This window comes from Entelurus aequoreus, linkage group LG21, assembly GCF_033978785.1.
Source record: "Entelurus aequoreus isolate RoL-2023_Sb linkage group LG21, RoL_Eaeq_v1.1, whole genome shotgun sequence".
Lineage (NCBI taxonomy): Eukaryota > Metazoa > Chordata > Actinopteri > Syngnathiformes > Syngnathidae > Entelurus > Entelurus aequoreus.
In genome coordinates this window covers 49,716,982-49,736,401 of record NC_084751.1, presented here as the reverse complement: position 1 = coordinate 49,736,401, position 19,420 = coordinate 49,716,982, and the positions used below count along the sequence as shown (strand labels likewise).

The window sequence follows — 19,420 nt, the reverse complement described above, 5'->3', positions numbered from 1 at the left end:
AAGTCATGATAGGTGTTCAAAGATATGAAGTCATGATAGGTGTTCAAAGATATGAAGTCGTGATAGGTGTTCAAATATATGAAGTCGTGATAGGTGTTCAAAGATATGAAGTCGTGATAGGTGTTCAAAGATATGAAGTCGTGATAGGTGTTCAAAGATATGAAGTCATGATAGGTGTTCAAAGATATGAAGTCATGATAGGTGTTCAAAGATATGAAGTCATGATAGGTGTTCAAATATATGAAGTCGTGATAGGTGTTCAAAGATATGAAGTCCTGATAGGTGTTCAAAGATATGAAGTCCTGATAGGTGTTCAAAGATATGAAGTCCTGATAGGTGTTCAAAGATATGAAGTCGTGATAGGTGTTCAAAGATATGAAGTCGTGATAGGTGTTCAAAGATATGAAGTCGTGATAGGTGTTCAAAGATATGAAGTCGTGATAGGTGTTCAAAGATATGAAGTCGTGATAGGTGTTCAAATATATGAAGTCATGATAGGTGTTCAAAGATATGAAGTCGTGATAGGTGTTCAAAGATATGAAGTCATGATAGGTGTTCAAAGATATGAAGTCATGATAGGTGTTCAAAGATATGAAGTCGTGATAGGTGTTCAAAGATATGAAGTCATGATAGGTGTTCAAAGATATGAAGTCATGACAGGTGTTCAAAGATATGAAGTCATGATAGGTGTTCAAAGATATGAAGTCGTGATAGGTGTTCAAATATATGAAGTCATGATAGGTGTTCAAAGATATGAAGTCGTGATAGGTGTTCAAATATATGAAGTCGTGATAGGTGTTCAAAGATATGAAGTCGTGATAGGTGTTCAAAGATATGAAGTCGTGATAGGTGTTCAAATATATGAAGTCATGATAGGTGTTCAAAGATATGAAGTCATGATAGGTGTTCAAAGATATGAAGTCGTGATAGGTGTTCAAATATATGAAGTCCTGATAGGTGTTCAAAGATATGAAGTCCTGATAGGTGTTCAAAGATATGAAGTCGTGATAGGTGTTCAAAGATATGAAGTCGTGATAGGTGTTCAAATATATGAAGTCGTGATAGGTGTTCAAAGATATGAAGTCGTGATAGGTGTTCAAAGATATGAAGTCGTGATAGGTGTTCAAATATATGAAGTCATGATAGGTGTTCAAAGATATGAAGTCGTGATAGGTGTTCAAAGATGTGAAGTCATGATAGGTGTTCAAAGATATGAAGTCATGATAGGTGTTCAAAGATATGAAGTCGTGATAGGTGTTCAAAGATATGAAGTCATGATAGGTGTTCAAAGATATGAAGTCATGACAGGTGTTCAAAGATATGAAGTCATGATAGGTGTTCAAAGATATGAAGTCGTGATAGGTGTTCAAATATATGAAGTCATGATAGGTGTTCAAAGATATGAAGTCGTGATAGGTGTTCAAATATATGAAGTCGTGATAGGTGTTCAAAGATATGAAGTCGTGATAGGTGTTCAAAGATATGAAGTCGTGATAGGTGTTCAAATATATGAAGTCATGATAGGTGTTCAAAGATATGAAGTCATGATAGGTGTTCAAAGATATGAAGTCGTGATAGGTGTTCAAATATATGAAGTCATGATAGGTGTTCAAAGATATGAAGTCATGATAGGTGTTCAAAGATATGAAGTCCTGATAGGTGTTCAAAGATATGAAGTCGTGATAGGTGTTCAAAGATATGAAGTCCTGATAGGTGTTCAAAGATATGAAGTCGTGATAGGTGTTCAAAGATATGAAGTCGTGATAGGTGTTCAAAGATATGAAGTCATGATAGGTGTTCAAAGATATGAAGTCGTGATAGGTGTTCAAAGATATGAAGTCATGATAGGTGTTCAAAGATATGAAGTCGTGATAGGTGTTCAAAGATATGAAGTCATGATAGGTGTTCAAAGATATGAAGTCGTGATAGGTGTTCAAAGATATGAAGTCGTGATAGGTGTTCAAAGATATGAAGTCGTGATAGGTGTTCAAAGATATGAAGTCGTGATAGGTGTTCAAAGATATGAAGTCGTGATAGGTGTTCAAAGATATGAAGTCATGATAGGTGTTCAAAGATATGAAGTCGTGATAGGTGTTCAAAGATATGAAGTCGTGATAGGTGTTCAAAGATATGAAGTCGTGATAGGTGTTCAAAGATATGAAGTCATGATAGGTGTTCAAAGATATGAAGTCATGATAGGTGTTCAAAGATATGAAGTCATGATAGGTGTTCAAAGATATGAAGTCGTGATAGGTGTTCAAAGATATGAAGTCATGATAGGTGTTCAAAGATATGAAGTCATGACAGGTGTTCAAAGATATGAAGTCATGATAGGTGTTCAAAGATATGAAGTCGTGATAGGTGTTCAAATATATGAAGTCATGATAGGTGTTCAAAGATATGAAGTCGTGATAGGTGTTCAAATATATGAAGTCGTGATAGGTGTTCAAAGATATGAAGTCGTGATAGGTGTTCAAAGATATGAAGTCGTGATAGGTGTTCAAATATATGAAGTCATGATAGGTGTTCAAAGATATGAAGTCGTGATAGGTGTTCAAAGATATGAAGTCATGATAGGTGTTCAAAGATATGAAGTCATGATAGGTGTTCAAAGATATGAAGTCGTGATAGGTGTTCAAAGATATGAAGTCATGATAGGTGTTCAAAGATATGAAGTCATGACAGGTGTTCAAAGATATGAAGTCATGATAGGTGTTCAAAGATATGAAGTCGTGATAGGTGTTCAAATATATGAAGTCATGATAGGTGTTCAAAGATATGAAGTCGTGATAGGTGTTCAAATATATGAAGTCGTGATAGGTGTTCAAAGATATGAAGTCGTGATAGGTGTTCAAAGATATGAAGTCGTGATAGGTGTTCAAATATATGAAGTCATGATAGGTGTTCAAAGATATGAAGTCATGATAGGTGTTCAAAGATATGAAGTCGTGATAGGTGTTCAAATATATGAAGTCATGATAGGTGTTCAAAGATATGAAGTCGTGATAGGTGTTCAAAGATATGAAGTCATGATAGGTGTTCAAAGATATGAAGTCATGATAGGTGTTCAAAGATATGAAGTCGTGATAGGTGTTCAAATATATGAAGTCGTGATAGGTGTTCAAAGATATGAAGTCGTGATAGGTGTTCAAAGATATGAAGTCGTGATAGGTGTTCAAAGATATGAAGTCATGATAGGTGTTCAAAGATATGAAGTCGTGATAGGTGTTCAAAGATATGAAGTCATGATAGGTGTTCAAAGCCAATGAGACCCCCTGCTGATACAAAAGATTGTGTAAAGTGGCTTCAAATACAGTAAGGACATAAAAAGGTAGTTATTAACGTATACTCGTCTACCTTTCTGCTTACAAAGCACATTCGCATTATTTCCGTAATTTTAACATCTGTTTGTTCAAAGTGAATTGTTTAGAAGTTGTGGAATTGAAGCTCACACCTCCAAAGCATCCTGGTGTACTTTCTGCAAATGTTCCACCAGGGCAGGAACATGGGGTGACCTGGGCCGACCTCAAGGCAGATGACCAGTGATGGCCACAGCATCACCTGGACTGTAAGTGCTTCACTCATCACTGCGCTACACAATCAACCGTTTTGATTTCATTCTTTCTAGATTTCAGCATGACGTCATTAAGGCAGAACGGGAAGAAGAACTGCTGAAGTCACTGGAGAGCATCCTTCTCACCGCCGGGCTGTCCATCATCATCGTCATGACGGTGTTTGGAAACCTGCTGGTCATGGTGGCGCTCTGCAAGGATCGAAATCTACGGTCGGTCTTTTGAAACTCTCTAAACTGCTTGTTGGACTCATTGTGTAAGTCACAACAATGTAGCATTAGCATCATAAAACTCAAATCACAATAATGTAGCATTAGCATCATAGTACTCGAGTCACAACAATGTAGCATTAGCATCAAAGTACTCAAGTCACAACAATGTAGCATTAGCATCATAGTACTCAAGTCACAACAATGTAGCATTAGCATCAAAGTACTCAAGTCACAACAATGTAGCATTAGCATCATAGTACTCAAGTCACAACAAGGCCAGCTGTTCCTTCCAATCTTGCCTCTCCAGGTCTCACCGTTGTTGCCAACGTGAGCAATGAAGTCATCCAGTAGAACAACGGAATCCCCTGAGGGAACACTCTCCAGTACTTCCTTTAGGGACTCAAAAAAAGTCGGGTACTCTGAACTACTGTCAGGACCTGTCCCCCCACCCAGAGGCGGAAGGAAGCTACCCTCTCATCCAGCGAGTTAAACTCCAATGTACAGGCTCTGAGCCGCGGGCCAACAAGTATTGCCACCCCTGTCTGTCGCCTCTCACTGCTTGGAACGCCAGAGTGGAAAAGAGTCCAGCCCCTCTCAAGAGAACTGTTTCCAGAGCCCTTGCTGTGCATCCAAGTGAGACCGACTATATCAAGCCGCAATTTCTTCACTTCGTGCACCAGATCAGGCTCCTTACCCCCCAGAGAAGTGACACTCCACGTCTCCAGAGCTATCTTCAGTAGCTGAGGATCAGACCGCCAGGGGCCCTTCCTTTGACTGCCGCCCAGCTCACAAAGCACCCAACCCTCTATGGCCCCTCAGATGGGTGGTGAGCCTTTTGGAGCCCCACCTCTAGGCCTGGCTCCAGAGGGGGGCCCCGGTGACCCGCAACCGGGTGAGGGCAAACTGAGTTCCCGTTCTTGTCTATTCATAGAAGTCTTTGAGATGCTCTTTGTCTGGTCCCTCACTGAGGACCTGTTTCTCCTGGGAGACCCTACCAGGGGCTTAGGAGCCCCAGACAACATAGGTCCTAGGATCTTGGGACATGTCCTGGGAGACCCTACTAGGGGCTTAGGAGCCCCAGACAACATAGGTCCTAGGATCTTGGGATTGTCCTGGGAGACCCTACTAGGGGCTTAGGAGCCCCAGACAACATAGGTCCTAGGATCTTGGGACATGTCCTGGGAGACCCTACTAGGGGCTTAGGAGCCCCAGACAACATAGATCCTAGGATCATTGGGACACGCAATCTGCGATAAGGTAGAAGCTCAGAGAGGAGTGAAATGATCATGAAACATAGCAATTGGTCATAGAATAAATACATTGGTCATGAATTATTTTTATTAGTTTGAAATACTGTAATATTATTTTGCAAATAAATGAATGTACTTTTCAATAAATTGTTTTAATTGTGTTAGTTTCTTTAATTGTCTTTTTATAAAACACTATTCAACACTTGCTTATCTCAGGAAGAAAAAGACCAACTACTTCATCGTCTCGTTGGCCTTTGCCGACCTGCTGGTGGCGCTGGTGGTGATGCCCTTCGCCGCCATCGAGCTGACCACCGGCGTGTGGAAGTACGGCCAGCTCTTCTGTCTGGTGCGGACCTCGCTGGACGTCCTGTTGACCACCGCCTCCATTCTGCATCTCTGCTGCATTGCACTGGACAGGTGTGTGTGTGTGTGTGTGTGTGTGTGTGTGTGTGTGTGTGTGTGTGTGTGTGTGTGTGTGTGTGTGTGTGTGTGTGTGTGTGTGTGTGTGTGTGTGTGTGTGTGTGTGTGTGTGTGTGTGTGTGTGTGTGTGTGTGTGTGTGTGTGTGTGTGTGTGTGTGTGTGTGTGTGTGTGTGTGTGTGTGTGTACAATGGGAGGCTAACATTGGAAGTGTGTTCCAGGTACTACGCCATCTGCTGCCAGCCTCTGGTGTACAGACACAAGATGACCCACCTCAGAGTGGCGGTGATGCTCGGTGGCTGCTGGCTCATCCCCACCTTCATTTCCTTCTTACCCATCATGCAAAGCTGGCACGCCATTGGCATCGAGGATATTGTAAGTCCTAGAACGCTGCACCCAGGACAAGAGAATCAAGTCTTACACAGCAAGGTCAACCAACTGTCCTGAAGAGTTGGTATACCTCCTTAAAGAGGAAGAGGATGTTTGGAGAAGGCATCACATGGTGTCTTCCTAATAACATTCTAATAACATTCCCAATCCCTCCAACACACTAAACTCAACTATTTCATCCTCAGCGGAGGCTCAGTGGCTGCGAGCGACTTCAGCAGACATTTTCTGCTGCTTTGTGGCCAGGTTATTTTACAACTACCTCAACATGAGCTGCAGAAATCCCAGCCAGCAGGACAGAGCCTACTTTAATGAAATACACATCTGCCTCTAAGCCAGGCTGCTTGCAGACAACATGCTGGATGTGTCAGAGATGTTTACACACATCATGATATTATATACTGGATGTGTCAGAGATGTAGTCCATGTTTACACACATCATGATATTATAGGAACATGCTGGATGTGTCAGAGATGTAGTCCATGTTTACACACATCATGATATTATAGGAACATGCTGGATGTGTCAGAGATGTAGTCCATGTTTACACACATCATGATATTATAGGAACATGCTGGATGTGTCAGAGATGTAGTCCATGTTTACACATATCATGATATTATGGGAAGAAGTCAATGGAGCTACTGATTCATGGTGACAACATATCACACCTCTGCATTGTTTTTAATGAATACTTAGGCCTACTACACTACTGTATTTAATGTTGTCATTATGGTGGTACTTAATGAATACTTAGGTCTACTACACTACTGTATTTAATGTTGTCATTATGGTGGTACTTAATGAATACTTAAGTAAGTAAGGTATTTGAGAAAGACCGGAGTTATGAGTGACAATCAAGCCTGTTCTCCTATATATATATATATATATATATATATATATATATATATATATATATATATATATATATATATATATATATATATATATATATATATATATATATATATATATATATTGTTTAGGTTGTCTGTTGAAGACGATGGTCTGATGGCTAACATACTGTAGTTCCTGGTATGCTTGTTAGGTAGGTAGGTCTGATCACTAACATACTGCAGTTCCTGGTATGCTTGTTAAGTATGTATGTAGGTAGGTAGGTCTGATCACTAACATACTGCAGTTCCTGGTTATTTTCACCTTTCTTGCAGATCGAGGAGAGGCGTTCCTCACCAGGAGGCTCCAACGACACAAGTTGCGTGTTTGTGGTCAACCGTCCATACGCTCTGATCTGCTCCACGGTGGCCTTCTACGTGCCGCTGGCCCTCATGGTCCTGGCCTACCAGCGCATCTACGTCACCGCCATGAGCCATGTGCGGCAGATTGAGACGCTACAACGCGCTGGCTCCGCCCCAGTTACCCCCGCCATCATCATGAGGTCATCGACCTGCTCGGACCACTACCACCTGAGGACGGAGCAGACTCCACTTGCCAACAGTCGCATGCACATTGAGACCAAAGCGGCAAAGACCCTGGCCATCATAATGGGCTGCTTCTGCCTGTGCTGGGCACCCTTCTTCATCACCAACGTGGTGGACCCCTTCATCCACTACTCCGTGCCCTGGCAGCTATGGACTACATGGCTTTGGCTCGGCTACATCAACTCGGGCCTGAACCCCTTCCTCTACGCCTTCCTCAACCGGGCTTTTCGAAGGGCCTTTCTGGTGATTCTTTGCTGTGGGGATGAGCGCTTCGTACGCCAGGCTAGCTCCTCCTATGGACCCGCCCACAGAGTGTGCTCGCCATCCGTCAACGGGACTTCCATGGCACTAAGGTAAAGATACCACTTTCTGTGTTCCCACTTTGGTATAGTGGCAAATAAGATATTCCTTCTGGGCGGTAATGGTAAACTTGCATTGTTCAACCAATAAAGACAAAGTCCAAAACTAAAAACACCAAGCTAGTTATGTGCTAAAGAAAATGTCTTGTGTTTACAACATGATCCAGAACAGTAACACAAACTCTGCAGCTAACTCAACTTTATACGCCACTAAAGTCATCTGGGCCAATGTAATAACGTTCTTCTTGTAAGCAATGATTTCATCTACTTGTCCTCTCAACATTAAAAATAGCCTCACTTTTCATCACAATAATGACTCGTAACGCTGGATGTTAGCCACGGCTCAGTTGACAGCTGTGTTTGGGTTCAAGTGGAGAGGATGATGGAGGCGGCGACCCACTCGGGTCTGCTTTGTTTCCCTTGTCACACAACGTGCAGAGACTAAAGAAAAGGCATGAACATTCTTGAAAAATGGACACACACACACACACACACACACACACACACACACACACAAAAGATGTATGAACTTAGGCAACATTAACAGAATAAAACAAATGTCTGCTAGAACAAACGACTACCAGGTCTTACTTAGTCCACAACATAACTAGCTTGGATTGGAACACTAGACTCTGTTTGGATTTTTTATTTGTCTTACTTTTCTTCCTTTTGCCGTGTGGAGGCAGACTCACTCTTATCACACATCTGACTGCAGATTGGTCAGCTGTTGCGTGCTGTCAATCATGGTCATACTGGCAAGAAGGCAGCCCCACAAAGCCAATCAATGCACTTTTGAACGGTGCAAAGGCGACAAGCTTCAGCCTGAACAACCGTTTTCCGCCTGGAGCTAGTGTTGGACTGGCCTCTGTTGAATAGCGCTACATTAGCTTCGGACCTTAAAAAGTGTGCGGGACAAAACTGCTTGTTGAAAAAGTGCAAGGCACATGTCGACCCCTCCCACCCCACAATTACGTCCATGGCTCAGTGCAGAGGAGGCTAGAGTTCCTGGTATGCTTGTTATTATTTATTGATGAGTTTCCACACCAGAGAGCTCTGTCTCTCAAGTTGTGGTATGAAAATGCACAGAACTTTTTCTTTGGTGTAGACACTTCAACGTTTGGTGTATTTCATCTCAAATTGTAAATATTTAGCTCTTTGGTGTTTGTCCTCTGGAGGTTACACGGAATCCTAAACAATTGGAGAATTTACAGTAGTGGTGTTTGTGGGATGCAGCATTTTTTTCAGGGTTCAAGAAATCCCTTTTGTAAGGCGAATTAACTTTTGTAAAGTGAATTGTGTTTTCTGGTGTGTGCTCGCACGTGATTGTGTTCCGAGAACAGTCAGGCAGACACTCTTGCAGCAAATCTAAGAACTTCTCTCTTAAAATGAGACAATCCTAGAAAAGTCTATGCTGAAGTTATAGAGGAGTCTTAACTACAAACCCCAAAAGCAGTGAAGTTGTGTAAATGGTAAATAAAAAGAGAATACAACAAATCCTTTTCAACTTATATTCAATTGAATAGACTGCAAAAACAAGATATTTAACGTTCGAACTGGTAAACTTTGTTATTTTTTGCAAATATTAGCTCATTTGGAATTTGATGGCTGCAACATGTTTCAAAAAAGCTGGCACAAGTGGCAAAAAAGAGTGATAAAGTTGAGGAATGCTCATCAAAGACTTATTTGGAACATCCCACAGGTGAACAGGCTAATTGGGAACAGGTGGGTGCCATGATTGGGTATAAAAGCAGCTTCCATGAAATGCTCAGTCATTCACAAACAAGGACGCGGCGAGGGTCACCACTTTGTCAACAAATTGTTAAAGAACAACATTTCTCAAGCAGCTATTGCAAGGAATTGAGGGATTTCACCATCTACGCTCCGTAATATCATCAAAAGGTTGAGAGAATGTGGAGAAATCACTGCAGGTAAGCAGCAAGGCTGAAAACCAGCATTGAATGTCCGTGACCTTCCATCCCTCAGGCTGTACTGCATCAACAAGCGGCATCAGTGTATAAAGGATATCACCACATGGGCTCAGGAACACTTCAGAAACCCACTGTCAGTAACTACAGTTGGTCGCTACATCTGTAAGTGCAAGTTAAAACTCTACTATGCAAAGCCAAAGCCATTTATCAACAACACCCGGAAACGTTTCACTGGGCCTGAGCTCATCTAAGATGGACTGATGCAAAGTGGAAAATTGTTTTGTGGTCTGATGAGTCCACATTTCAAATTGTTTTTGGAAACTGTGGACATTGTCACCAAAGAGGAAAAGAACCATCCGGATTTTGCTTGTTTTCTGTCTAATGATAAAAGTTGCTTCTTTTAAATGATATTCCTGTGAATCTGCACAGAAATGGAATTGTGTAGAAAGAACTCCTGACTAGATATGATATCCTCGTGGCAACAATATCTGTCATCATTTAAATCCTCAGATCCCCGAATAACATTCAAATAATACAGTTAGACTAAATGAATGACATCATTGATCATCATTTGACATGAAGCATACTTATCTTGTTCAGTTGCTTCAATGTGGCGTTAAAGGTGAATAAACAAATAGTCATGGCTTTAGCTTGTTGACATGTAGCATGTTGCTAACCCACTTAAATCTATGATTATCTTTATCAGCTTCTTTCTGCCATGAGAACCTCAAAGAGGCTGAACTCCAGAATGAAAGTCAAGCAATAAAGTGGTATGAAAAAAAAGGTGAAGTCAACAAAGCATCCCATGTAAAGGTAAGCCAAAAGGCTATTATGCAACATCCCATGTAAAGGTAAGCCAAAAGGCTATTCTGCAAGCTGCTGCATAACAAACTACAACTCAGCATGTCAAAGTCTTCCTGGACACTAAATCTAGTTCAGTACCTCCATCCTGAAGTTACCTTATCTCCTAACCATGACATCATCACCGCTCTCATGGATCTTGTCCACGCCGTGTTTGCTGCAGAATAACATTTGTCTTGGAATTAGAGAATGATCACGATAAGGAAGTTGGAAAATTACTCTTTCTGAATTTGACAGAAATGAGGAAAAGGTGTTGAGATCTTAAGTATAGTTGGAAACAGAAAGAAGCGTGACTACAACTCTAATGTATCACATCTTATGATAAATCAACTTGGATATGTAGCTAGGCCACAAAGGCTTTTTTTATATATATATATTACTTTTATGTTTTGGGTATCAAACCAATGTCACCTTTATTATGTCGCAGCCTTTTAATGCCCAAAGAAGCTCAATGGAGTTTGAACATCTCCGAAAGGGACAAGCGGTAGAAAATGGATGGATGGATGGATGGATGGATATTTGAGCAGGTCGTTGTCAACTTGAGCAGTGAGAAGCATTTCTCAATCAATGTTTGGTGGAGCACAAAGCTGATTGATCATTTATTGTTGTTTGATTGAAACCCAAATCCTACTTTCACTCTTCCTACGTCCTGTTTACATGTCATTAACATTTCAATTGTCCTTTCTCATCTGGATTCCTTCTTTATGTGCACATTAATTATTGTTTCTCATACATACACTGAAGTTGTCATGCTACTCCAATGTAAGCTAAGCTAGAAACATCCATGTATTTGCTTTTCCATATAGGTGACAAAGCACATCTGCATCCACATCAGCATCCACATCTGCATGAACATCTGCATCCACATCTGCATCCACATCAGCATCCACATCAGCATCCACATCTGCATCCACATCTGCATCCACATCAGCATCCACATCTGCATCCACATCTGCATGAACATCTGCATCCACATCTGCATCCACATCTGCATGAACATCTGCATGAACATCTGCATCCACATCAGCATCCACATCTGCATGAACATCTGCATGAACATCTGCATCCACATCTGCATCCACATCAGCATCCACATCTGCATCCACATCTGCATCCACATCAGCATCCACATCTGCATCCACATCAGCATCCACATCTGCATCCACATCTGCATCCACATGTTTTAAACAACAAAAGTTATTGTATCTTGAGAAAAGGGGTCAAGGTCAAACCTTTTGGAGGGCCAAATGGAAAAAACAACAAATCAATATATAAAACATTATTGTTTAAATGTGTCATTAATAATTATAAGTATAATTTAAATATTTATCATTTAATCAATTAATGATTTAATTATTTTATTTTAATTATATATTTCACAATTTAATTTATTTATTCAATGTTAATTTATTGATTTAATTGATTAATGACACATTTAAGTCATTATTTTCTAAATGATTTATTTATTGAATTGTGTCTCATTGGACCCTCCCTGAAGCCCTTTGGTGGTCTCTGGAGTGATGAGTGGATGATGTCATCCTCTTGAGGCACCCTGGTGAGCTCATATACAGGAGGGACAGAGACAATAGAGAATGTTGCTACAGAATTAGAGACTGCACTTGGTGGGTGTTTGTGAAAGTAGCAAAGAGTGTGAATGAATGTTGCTTGTTCTTTATGTTGATGTAGTTTCGCTGTGGATAGCAGCACACTTACAATTAGTACTCAGTCACATTTCCTTGTTTCCACAGAGATGGTTCTTTGTTTTTGATAACAGACATATAAATAATAAACAGTACATATAATGATATATTTGTACAAGTATGTTGGTGATCAACTATTTACCCTGAGTAGCCTTTTGGGAATTGTTTAAATCCAGCTCTTATTTAGGAGCTTAGCCAAAAGAACCGACTCACTTCAACGATCTGAAAAGCCCATTGCTATTATTTACGATAGGTTTTAAGTCAAGTTTAGTAAAACATTCGACACAATTCATTGGTCATAAATAGTTTTAGCCAATTAAAAAGAAGATGAAATGTAATGTGTAAAAAACAGATGAGTCATTGGAATAAAAATGCTAAATATGAAAGTTTCTAATGAACACCTGGGCCTTACGTCACTTTTCCACAAGCAAGATATTTTCTTCTGAGAAGATGTTGACTCCCTGGAGTCTGAGGATCCAGCAAAGACCTTCTGAACGCTGCCTGGGGACTTTAGCCTCAGCTGAGGATCCAGCAAAGACCTTCTGAACGCCGCCTGGGGACTTTAGCCTCAGCTGAGGATCCAGCAAAGACCTTCTGAACGCCGCCTGGGGACTTTAGCCTCAGCTGAGGATCCAGCAAAGACCTTCTGAACGCCGCCTGGGGACTTTAGCCTCAGCTGAGGATCCAGCAAAGACCTTCTGAACGCCGCCTGGGGACTTTAGCCTCAGCTGAGGATCCAGCAAAGACCTTCTGAACGCCGCCTGGGGACTTTAGCCTCAGCTGAGGATCCAGCAAAGACCTTCTGAACGCCGCCTGGGGACTTTAGCTTCAGCTGAGGATCCAGCAAAGACCTTCTGAACGCCGCCTGGGGACTTTAGCCTCAGCTGAGGATCCAGCAAAGACCTTCTGAACGCCGCCTGGGGACTTTAGCCTCAGCTGAGCGATCCAGCAAAGACCTTCTGAACGCCGCCTGGGGACTTTAGCCTCAGCTGAAGATCCAGCAAAGACCTTCTGAACGCCGCCTGGGGACTTTAGCCTCAGCTGAGGATCCAGCAAAGACCTTCTGAACGCCGCCTGGGGACTTTAGCCTCAGCTGAGGATCCAGCAAAGACCTTCTGAACGCCGCCTGGGGACTTTAGCCTCAGCTGAGCGATCCAGCAAAGACCTTCTGAACGCCGCCTGGGGACTTTAGCCTCAGCTGAAGATCCAGCAAAGACCTTCTGAACGCCGCCCGGGGACTTTAGCCTCAGCTGAAGATCCAGCAAAGACCTTCTGAACGCCGCCTGGGGACTTTAGCCTCAGCTGAGCGATCCAGCAAAGACCTTCTGAACGCGGCCTGGGGACTTTAGCCTCAGCTGAGGATCCAGCAAAGACCTTCTGAACGCCGCCCGGGGACTTTAGCCTCAGCTGAAGATCCAGCAAAGACCTTCTGAACGCCGCCCGGGGACTTTAGCCTCAGCTGAAGATCCAGCAAAGACCTTCTGAACACCGCCCGGGGACTTTAGCCTCAGCTGAAGATCCAGCAAAGACCTTCTGAACGCCGCCTGGGGACTTTAGCCTCAGCTGAGGATCCAGCAAAGACCTTCTGAACGCCGCCTGGGGACTTTAGCCTCAGCTGAGGATCCAGCAAAGACCTTCTGAACGCCGCCTGGGGACTTTAGCCTCAGCTGAGGATCCAGCAAAGACCTTCTGAACGCCGCCTGGGGACTTTAGCTTCAGCTGAGGATCCAGCAAAGACCTTCTGAACGCCGCCTGGGGACTTTAGCCTCAGCTGAGGATCCAGCAAAGACCTTCTGAACGCCGCCTGGGGACTTTAGCCTCAGCTGAGCGATCCAGCAAAGACCTTCTGAACGCCGCCTGGGGACTTTAGCCTCAGCTGAAGATCCAGCAAAGACCTTCTGAACGCCGCCTGGGGACTTTAGCCTCAGCTGAGGATCCAGCAAAGACCTTCTGAACGCCGCCTGGGGACTTTAGCCTCAGCTGAGGATCCAGCAAAGACCTTCTGAACGCCGCCTGGGGACTTTAGCCTCAGCTGAGCGATCCAGCAAAGACCTTCTGAACGCCGCCTGGGGACTTTAGCCTCAGCTGAGCGATCCAGCAAAGACCTTCTGAACGCCGCCTGGGGACTTTAGCCTCAGCTGAGGATCCAGCAAAGACCTTCTGAACGCCGCCTGGGGACTTTAGCCTCAGCTGAGGATCCAGCAAAGACCTTCTGAACGCCGCCTGGGGACTTTAGCCTCAGCTGAGCGATCCAGCAAAGACCTTCTGAACGCCGCCTGGGGACTTTAGCCTCAGCTGAAGATCCAGCAAAGACCTTCTGAACGCCGCCCGGGGACTTTAGCCTCAGCTGAAGATCCAGCAAAGACCTTCTGAACGCCGCCTGGGGACTTTAGCCTCAGCTGAGCGATCCAGCAAAGACCTTCTGAACGCGGCCTGGGGACTTTAGCCTCAGCTGAGGATCCAGCAAAGACCTTCTGAACGCCGCCTGGGGACTTTAGCCTCAGCTGAGGATCCAGCAAAGACCTTCTGAACGCCGCCTGGGGACTTTAGCCTCAGCTGAGCGATCCAGCAAAGACCTTCTGAACGCCGCCTGGGGACTTTAGCCTCAGCTGAAGATCCAGCAAAGACCTTCTGAACGCCGCCTGGGGACTTTAGCCTCAGCTGAGGATCCAGCAAAGACCTTCTGAACGCCGCCTGGGGACTTTAGCCTCAGCTGAGGATCCAGCAAAGACCTTCTGAACGCCGCCTGGGGACTTTAGCCTCAGCTGAGGATCCAGCAAAGACCTTCTGAACGCCGCCTGGGGACTTTAGCCTCAGCTGAGGATCCAGCAAAGACCTTCTGAACGCCGCCTGGGGACTTTAGCCTCAGCTGAGGATCCAGCAAAGACCTTCTGAACGCCGCCTGGGGACTTTAGCCTCAGCTGAGGATCCAGCAAAGACCTTCTGAACGCCGCCTGGGGACTTTAGCCTCAGCTGAGGATCCAGCAAAGACCTTCTGAACGCCGCCTGGGGACTTTAGCCTCAGCTGAGGATCCAGCAAAGACCTTCTGAACGCCGCCTGGGGACTTTAGCTTCAGCTGAGGATCCAGCAAAGACCTTCTGAACGCCGCCTGGGGACTTTAGCCTCAGCTGAGGATCCAGCAAAGACCTTCTGAACGCCGCCTGGGGACTTTAGCCTCAGCTGAGCGATCCAGCAAAGACCTTCTGAACGCCGCCTGGGGACTTTAGCCTCAGCTGAAGATCCAGCAAAGACCTTCTGAACGCCGCCTGGGGACTTTAGCCTCAGCTGAGGATCCAGCAAAGACCTTCTGAACGCCGCCTGGGGACTTTAGCCTCAGCTGAGGATCCAGCAAAGACCTTCTGAACGCCGCCTGGGGACTTTAGCCTCAGCTGAGCGATCCAGCAAAGACCTTCTGAACGCCGCCTGGGGACTTTAGCCTCAGCTGAAGATCCAGCAAAGACCTTCTGAACGCCGCCCGGGGACTTTAGCCTCAGCTGAAGATCCAGCAAAGACCTTCTGAACGCCGCCTGGGGACTTTAGCCTCAGCTGAGCGATCCAGCAAAGACCTTCTGAACGCGGCCTGGGGACTTTAGCCTCAGCTGAAGATCCAGCAAAGACCTTCTGAACGCCGCCCGGGGACTTTAGCCTCAGCTGAGGATCCAGCAAAGACCTTCTGAACGCCGCCTGGGGACTTTAGCCTCAGCTGAGCGATCCAGCAAAGACCTTCTGAACGCCGCCTGGGGACTTTAGCCTCAGCTGAGCGATCCAGCAAAGACCTTCTGAACGCCGCCTGGGGACTTTAGCCTCAGCTGAGGATCCAGCAAAGACCTTCTGAACGCCGCCTGGGGACTTTAGCCTCAGCTGAGCGATCCAGCAAAGACCTTCTGAACGCCGCCTGGGGACTTTAGCCTCAGCTGAAGATCCAGCAAAGACCTTCTGAACGCCGCCCGGGGACTTTAGCCTCAGCTGAAGATCCAGCAAAGACCTTCTGAACGCCGCCTGGGGACTTTAGCCTCAGCTGAGCGATCCAGCAAAGACCTTCTGAACGCCGCCTGGGGACTTTAGCCTCAGCTGAGGATCCAGCAAAGACCTTCTGAACGCCACCTGGGGACTTTAGCCTCAGCTGAGGATCCAGCAAAGACATTCTGAACGCCACCTGGGGACTTTAGCCTCAGCTGAGGATCCAGCAAAGACCTTCTGAACGCCGCCTGGGGACTTTAGCCTCAGCTGAGCGATCCAGCAAAGACCTTCTGAACGCCGCCTGGGGACTTTAGCCTCAGCTGAAGATCCAGCAAAGACCTTCTGAACGCCGCCCGGGGACTTTAGCCTCAGCTGAAGATCCAGCAAAGACCTTCTGAACGCCGCCTGGGGACTTTAGCCTCAGCTGAGGATCCAGCAAAGACCTTCTGAACGCCGCCTGGGGACTTTAGCCTCAGCTGAGGATCCAGCAAAGACCTTCTGAACGCCGCCCGGGGACTTTAGCCTCAGCTGAGGATCCAGCAAAGACCTTCTGAACGCCGCCCGGGGACTTTAGCCTCAGCTGAAGATCCAGCAAAGACCTTCTGAACGCCGCCTGGGGACTTTAGCCTCAGCTGAAGATCCAGCAAAGACCTTCTGAACACCGCCCGGGGACTTTAGCCTCAGCTGAAGATCCAGCAAAGACCTTCTGAACGCCGCCTGGGGACTTTAGCCTCAGCTGAGGATCCAGCAAAGACCTTCTGAACGCCGCCTGGGGACTTTAGCCTCAGCTGAGGATCCAGCAAAGACCTTCTGAACGCCGCCTGGGGACTTTAGCCTCAGCTGAGGATCCAGCAAAGACCTTCTGAACGCCGCCTGGGGACTTTAGCCTCAGCTGAGGATCCAGCAAAGACCTTCTGAACGCCGCCTGGGGACATTAGCCTCAGCTGAGCGATCCAGCAAAGACCTTCTGAACGCCGCCTGGGGACTTTAGCCTCAGCTGAGCGATCCAGCAAAGACCTTCTGAACGCCGCCTGGGGACTTTAGCCTCAGCTGAGCGATCCAGCAAAGACCTTCTGAACGCCGCCTGGGGACTTTAGCCTCAGCTGAAGATCCAGCAAAGACCTTCTGAACGCCGCCCGGGGACTTTAGCCTCAGCTGAAGATCCAGCAAAGACCTTCTGAACGCCGCCTGGGGACTTTAGCCTCAGCTGAAGATCCAGCAAAGACCTTCTGAACGCCGCCTGGGGACTTTAGCCTCAGCTGAGGATCCAGCAAAGACCTTCTGAACGCCGCCCGGGGACTTTAGCCTCAGCTGAGGATCCAGCAAAGACCTTCTGAACGCCGCCCGGGGACTTTAGCCTCAGCTGAAGATCCAGCAAAGACCTTCTGAATGCCGCCTGGGGACTTTAGCCTCAGCTGAAGATCCAGCAAAGACCTTCTGAACACCGCCCGGGGACTTTAGCCTCAGCTGAAGATCCAGCAAAGACCTTCTGAACGCCGCCTGGGGACTTTAGCCTCAGCTGAGGATCCAGCAAAGACCTTCTGAACGCCGCCTGGGGACTTTAGCCTCAGCTGAGGATCCAGCAAAGACCTTCTGAACGCCGCCTGGGGACTTTAGCCTCAGCTGAGGATCCAGCAAAGACCTTCTGAACGCGCCTCAGCTGAGCGATCCACGCTGGAATAAATCCTAACTTCATTAGCAACATGACATCTCTCGCCAGCCTAAAGGGCCTCAAAGGGTTTGAGCGGCTAGCATGACCCGCTTCTTTTCCCGCTAATCTCATGAAGGACAAAAGCAGGACGGGCAGACAAATGTGTGACGGCTTTCGGCACTTTTGTCATCCTTTGGATTGTTCTGGTACCAAGAGGTACAGTGGAACCTCCATTTAGGAACTTGAGTGCTTTCCAGCTTCTATCACATTTGGGGATGAGCTCTCCACTTTTGCTGGATTATTTGCTGTGTTTTTATGTTGTTGTTGTTTTGAAGTCAACCCCACAGTTCAACTGTAAGGAAGCATCTAATTGTTCATGTTTCTCCTTCCATGCTCATCATGAACTGGACTTCCAGCTGTTGTTTGATGAGCTATAAACTCTCCTGGTGGTGTTTCACTGCCTTCTAACATGTGCTGTCAATCATGTGCATCCATCACATGAGCGTCACCGACTCTGGCAGTCAGGAGGACTCCAAATCTTTTTTTGTTGTCGTTTTTGTTCATGTTTTCAAACTCCATGAATAAGACCCTGAACACAACACATGGGGAAATTACACAAATGTGTGATTGACTGTAGAGTTACTTATATACTGTATATATAATTATATTATTTTGAACAGTTTCAATGTGTTACATCACAAATGTCACAATAGTAGACTATAGAGTTACTTATATACTGTATATATAATTATATTATTTTGAACAGTTTCAATGTGTTACATCACAGATGTTACATTAGTAGACTATAGAGTTACTTATATATACTGTTGGTTGTTGGATGTTTATTTTGAACAGTTTCAATGTGTTACATCACAAATGTTACATTAGTAGACTGTAGAGTTACTTATATATACTGTTGGTTGCTTGATGTTTATTTTGAACAGTTTCAATGTGTTGCATCACAAATGTTACATTAGTAGACTATAGAGTTACTTATATATACTGTTGGTTGGTTGATGTTTATTTTGAACAGTTTCAATGTGTTACATCACAGATGTTACATTAGTAGACTATAGAGTTACTTATATATACTGTTGGTTGGTTGATGTTTATTTTGAACAGTTTCAATGTGTTACATCACAGATGTTACATTAGTAGACTATAGAGTTACTTATATATACTGTTGGTTGGTTGATGTTTATTTTGAACAGTTTCAATGTGTTACATCACAGATGTTACATTAGTAGACTATAGAGTTACTTATATATACTGTTGGTTGTTGGATGTTTATTTTGAACAGTTTCAATGTGTTACATCACAAATGTTACATTAGTAGACGGTAGAGTTACTTATATATACTGTTGGTTGTTGGATGTTTATTTTGAACAGTTTCAATGTGTTACATCACAAATGTTACATTAGTAGACTGTAGAGTTACTTATATATACTGTTGGTTGCTTGATGTTTATTTTGAACAGTTTCAATGTGTTACATCACAAATGTTACATTAGTAGACTATAGAGTTACTTATATATACTGTTGGTTGGTTGATGTTTATTTTGAACAGTTTCAATGTGTTACATCACAAATGTTACATTAGTAGACTATAGAGTTACTTATATATACTGTTGGTTGTTGGATGTTTATTTTGAACAGTTTCAATGTGTTACATCACAGATGT

At 44.5% G+C, this 19,420-nt stretch overlaps 1 protein-coding gene across 2 annotated transcripts in view; it reads left to right on the top strand.

Annotated features, from left to right (window-relative positions):
- Positions 1-19,420, top strand: part of LOC133639116 (5-hydroxytryptamine receptor 4-like) — a 53,140-nt gene that overhangs the window by 14,348 nt on the left and 19,372 nt on the right. The window contains exons 3-9 of one of the 2 annotated variants that reach the window (XM_062032264.1): positions 3,497-3,568; positions 3,629-3,784; positions 5,251-5,451; positions 5,674-5,827; positions 7,010-7,632; positions 9,622-9,728; positions 10,273-10,379. In XM_062032264.1, coding sequence (XP_061888248.1) covers positions 3,546-3,568; positions 3,629-3,784; positions 5,251-5,451; positions 5,674-5,827; positions 7,010-7,632; positions 9,622-9,728; positions 10,273-10,379 — 1,371 coding nt within the window. In that variant the 5' untranslated portion in view covers positions 3,497-3,545. Of the gene's footprint in view, positions 1-3,496; positions 3,569-3,628; positions 3,785-5,250; positions 5,452-5,673; positions 5,828-7,009; positions 7,633-9,621; positions 9,729-10,272; positions 10,380-19,420 lie in introns of those variants that run through there. The other variant, XM_062032265.1, reaches the window with a different exon arrangement.